The sequence below is a fragment of the Etheostoma cragini genome, chromosome 9, assembly GCF_013103735.1.
Source record: "Etheostoma cragini isolate CJK2018 chromosome 9, CSU_Ecrag_1.0, whole genome shotgun sequence".
Classification (NCBI taxonomy): Eukaryota; Metazoa; Chordata; class Actinopteri; order Perciformes; family Percidae; genus Etheostoma; species Etheostoma cragini.
This window is the reverse complement of record NC_048415.1, coordinates 80,729-83,615: the sequence shown is the minus strand read 5'-3', so window position 1 is coordinate 83,615 and position 2,887 is coordinate 80,729. Positions and strand designations below refer to the sequence as shown.

At 50.7% G+C, this 2,887-nt stretch overlaps 1 protein-coding gene across 1 annotated transcript in view; it reads left to right on the top strand.

Annotated features, from left to right (window-relative positions):
• Positions 1-2,549, top strand: part of LOC117950754 (phospholipid phosphatase-related protein type 3-like) — a 3,026-nt gene extending 477 nt beyond the window's left edge. Inside the window, exons 2-5 of the mRNA XM_034882092.1 lie at positions 87-144; positions 773-946; positions 1,090-1,470; positions 2,118-2,549. Of these exons, the coding sequence (XP_034737983.1) occupies positions 87-144; positions 773-946; positions 1,090-1,470; positions 2,118-2,549 (1,045 nt within the window). The remainder of the gene's footprint in view (positions 1-86; positions 145-772; positions 947-1,089; positions 1,471-2,117) is intronic.
• The last annotated feature ends 338 nt before the right edge of the window (positions 2,550-2,887 follow it).

The window sequence follows — 2,887 nt, the reverse complement described above, 5'->3', positions numbered from 1 at the left end:
GGGGGGGGGGGCCTTCCACTGTGGGTCTTACACACAGGAAGGGGCGGGTCTTCTAACCCGTTTTCTCTCTTCTTCTATCCTCACAGGAAAACGTTCCCTTCCCAGCATGCAACTCTGTCGGCCTTCGCTGCTGTTTATGTTTCTGTAAGTGCAAACAATCTGTTCCTTTAACTGTGATGTCATACCTTGGATCCAGATGTACTTTAACTGTGATGTCATACCTTGGATCCAGATGTACTTTAACTGTGATGTCATACCTCGGTTCCAGATGTACTGTAACTGTGATGTCATACCTTGGTTCCAGATGTACTTTAACTGTGATGTCATAACTTGGTTCCAGATGTACTTTAACTGTGATGTCATACCTCGGTTCCAGATGTACTGTAACTGTGATGTCATACCTCGGTTCCAGATGTACTTTAACTGTGATGTCATAACTTGGTTCCAGATGTACTTTAACTGTGATGTCATACCTTGGTTCCAGATGTACTGTAACTGTGATGTCATACCTTGGTTCCAGATGTACTGTAACTGTGATGTCATACCTCGGTTCCAGATGTACTTTAACTGTGATGTCATACCTCGGTTCCAGGTGTACTTTAACTGTGATGTCATACCTTGGTTCCAGATGTACTGTAACTGTGATGTCATACCTCGGTTCCAGATGTACTTTAACTGTGATGTCATAACTTGGTTCCAGATGTACTTTAACTGTGATGTCATAATTTGGTTCCAGATGTACTTTAACTGTGATGTCATACCTTGGTTCCAGATGTACTTTAACTCGAGCATCTCCGACAGCACCAAGCTGCTGAAGCCGCTGCTGGTCTTTGTCTTTGCCATCGCCGCGGCGATGAGCGGCTTGACGCAGATCACGCAGCACCGCAGCCATCCCATCGACGTCTACGCAGGCTTCATCATTGGAGCCTTCATCGCCGCATACCTGGTGAGGACAGGGGACAGGAGACAGGGAAAGACAGGGGACAAGAGACAGGAGACAAGAGATATGGAACAGGTGACAGGGGACAGGAGATAGGAGACAGGGGATGGAAGACAGGAGCCATCTTGATTATTGTTCTTCTTCTTTAGGCGTTTCACGCTGTCGGTAACTTCAGGTCCTCTGATGACATCACTGCGCCGCGGCCCCCCCCGCCCCCGAAGGAGGACGCTCTGCGGGCGCTGACGGAGCGGGGACACGAGTCCGTCTACAACAAAGGCACGGCCTCCGCCTCCGAGAGCAACGACGAGATCGGCGCTGCTCCGGCGCCGCTGCTGGACCGTCTTGAAGCCCTGGGGGGGCCCATGGGGGGGGCTCTGGGCGGAGCTCTGCAGAGGGAGACGGGCTCCATGGAGACCCTGAAGAGAGCCAGCGTGGATGTGGAGCTGCTCGCACCTCGCAGCCCGATGGGGAAGGAGACCATGCTGACCTTCAGCAACACGCTGCCCCGAGCCGGCGCCAACGGGAACGGGGTGAGGCTCGCAATCGCTAAAAGTAGTGATTATTTACATGGAATCTGGTGGAGATATGCTGCACTATACATGCTAAAAGTAGTGATTATTTACATGGAGTCTGGTGGAGATATGCTGCTCTATACATGCTAAAAGTAGTGATTATTTACATGGAGTCTGGTGGACATATGCTGCACTATACACACTAAAAGTAGTGATTATTTACATGGAGTCTGGTGGAGATATGCTGCTCTATACATGCTAAAAGTAGTGATTATTTACATGGAATCTGGTGGAGATATGCTGCACTATACATGCTAAAAGTAGTGATTATTTACATGGAGTCTGGTGGAGATATGCTGCTCTATACACACTAAAAGTAGTGATTATTTACATGGAGTCTGGTGGAGATATGCTGCTCTATACACACTAAAAGTAGTGATTATTTACATGGAGTCTGGTGGAGATATGCTGCTCTATACACGCTAAAAGTAGTGATTATTTACATGGAGTCTGGTGTAGATATGCTGGAGGAAAAAATGATGCTGAAAAAAAAGTCTGAAAAGGGACAAAAATGTCAAATTCAGTCCCTTTTTGACCTGGGTGACAACCCAAAGGTAAATAATAAAGATATTTATATAATATAATAAAACTATTCCTGTTGGCAGGTGCTGGGGTCCAGCCCGGCGCCGGAGGACCCACGGGTGCAGCCAGTGCAGCGGCGTCTGAAGGCGGTGCAGGGCCCCGTGGACCCGCTGCGCTCGCAGCAGCTGGTGTCGGAGTGGAAGCAGAAGTCGATGGAGATGCGCGCCGTGCATGGCGAGGCGGAGCGAGACGCCAGCGAGGATGGCTCCGTGGGGGCAGACGATGTCTTCCATCCCGCCGTGCATTCTGGGAGGTTGGCCTCTGCTCGCAACCCCACTCCGCCCCCGTGCGGGCCCAAAGCTGTGGCCCCCCCCCGCCCGCCACAGGTCCCCGAGGCCGGGCCCCCGCCCGTGTCCCCAAAAAGCGCCGTGACCCGCGCCAAGTGGCTCGCCATTCGGGAGAAGGCGAGCGGCGAGGGGACACCCAGACTCATGCAGGTAGGGAGTAGAGGCTGACATTTTTTCGGGAATCCCACGGGTCACGGGATTCCCGCGGGATTCCTGCAGGATGGGAGTCATATTTATTATTAATCACGGGATTTGGACGGTACGGACAAATGGTTAACGGGAGCAGACGGGAGCGGGAATCAACCAATAGCAAAGACGACAAAAACATCTAAATGCACCTAAATGCAAAAAAAAGTTAATGCACCATTTTGTAGTTTTCCTTTTAATACGCCTACAATGTAACGCAATTAAAAAAACTACACGACCCAGCCGTCCCAGAAGCCATCAGGGCTTTTTGTCAGGGTTTACCGCCGTAATTCAAAGAGCAGCGATGGAGGGAGAAGAGC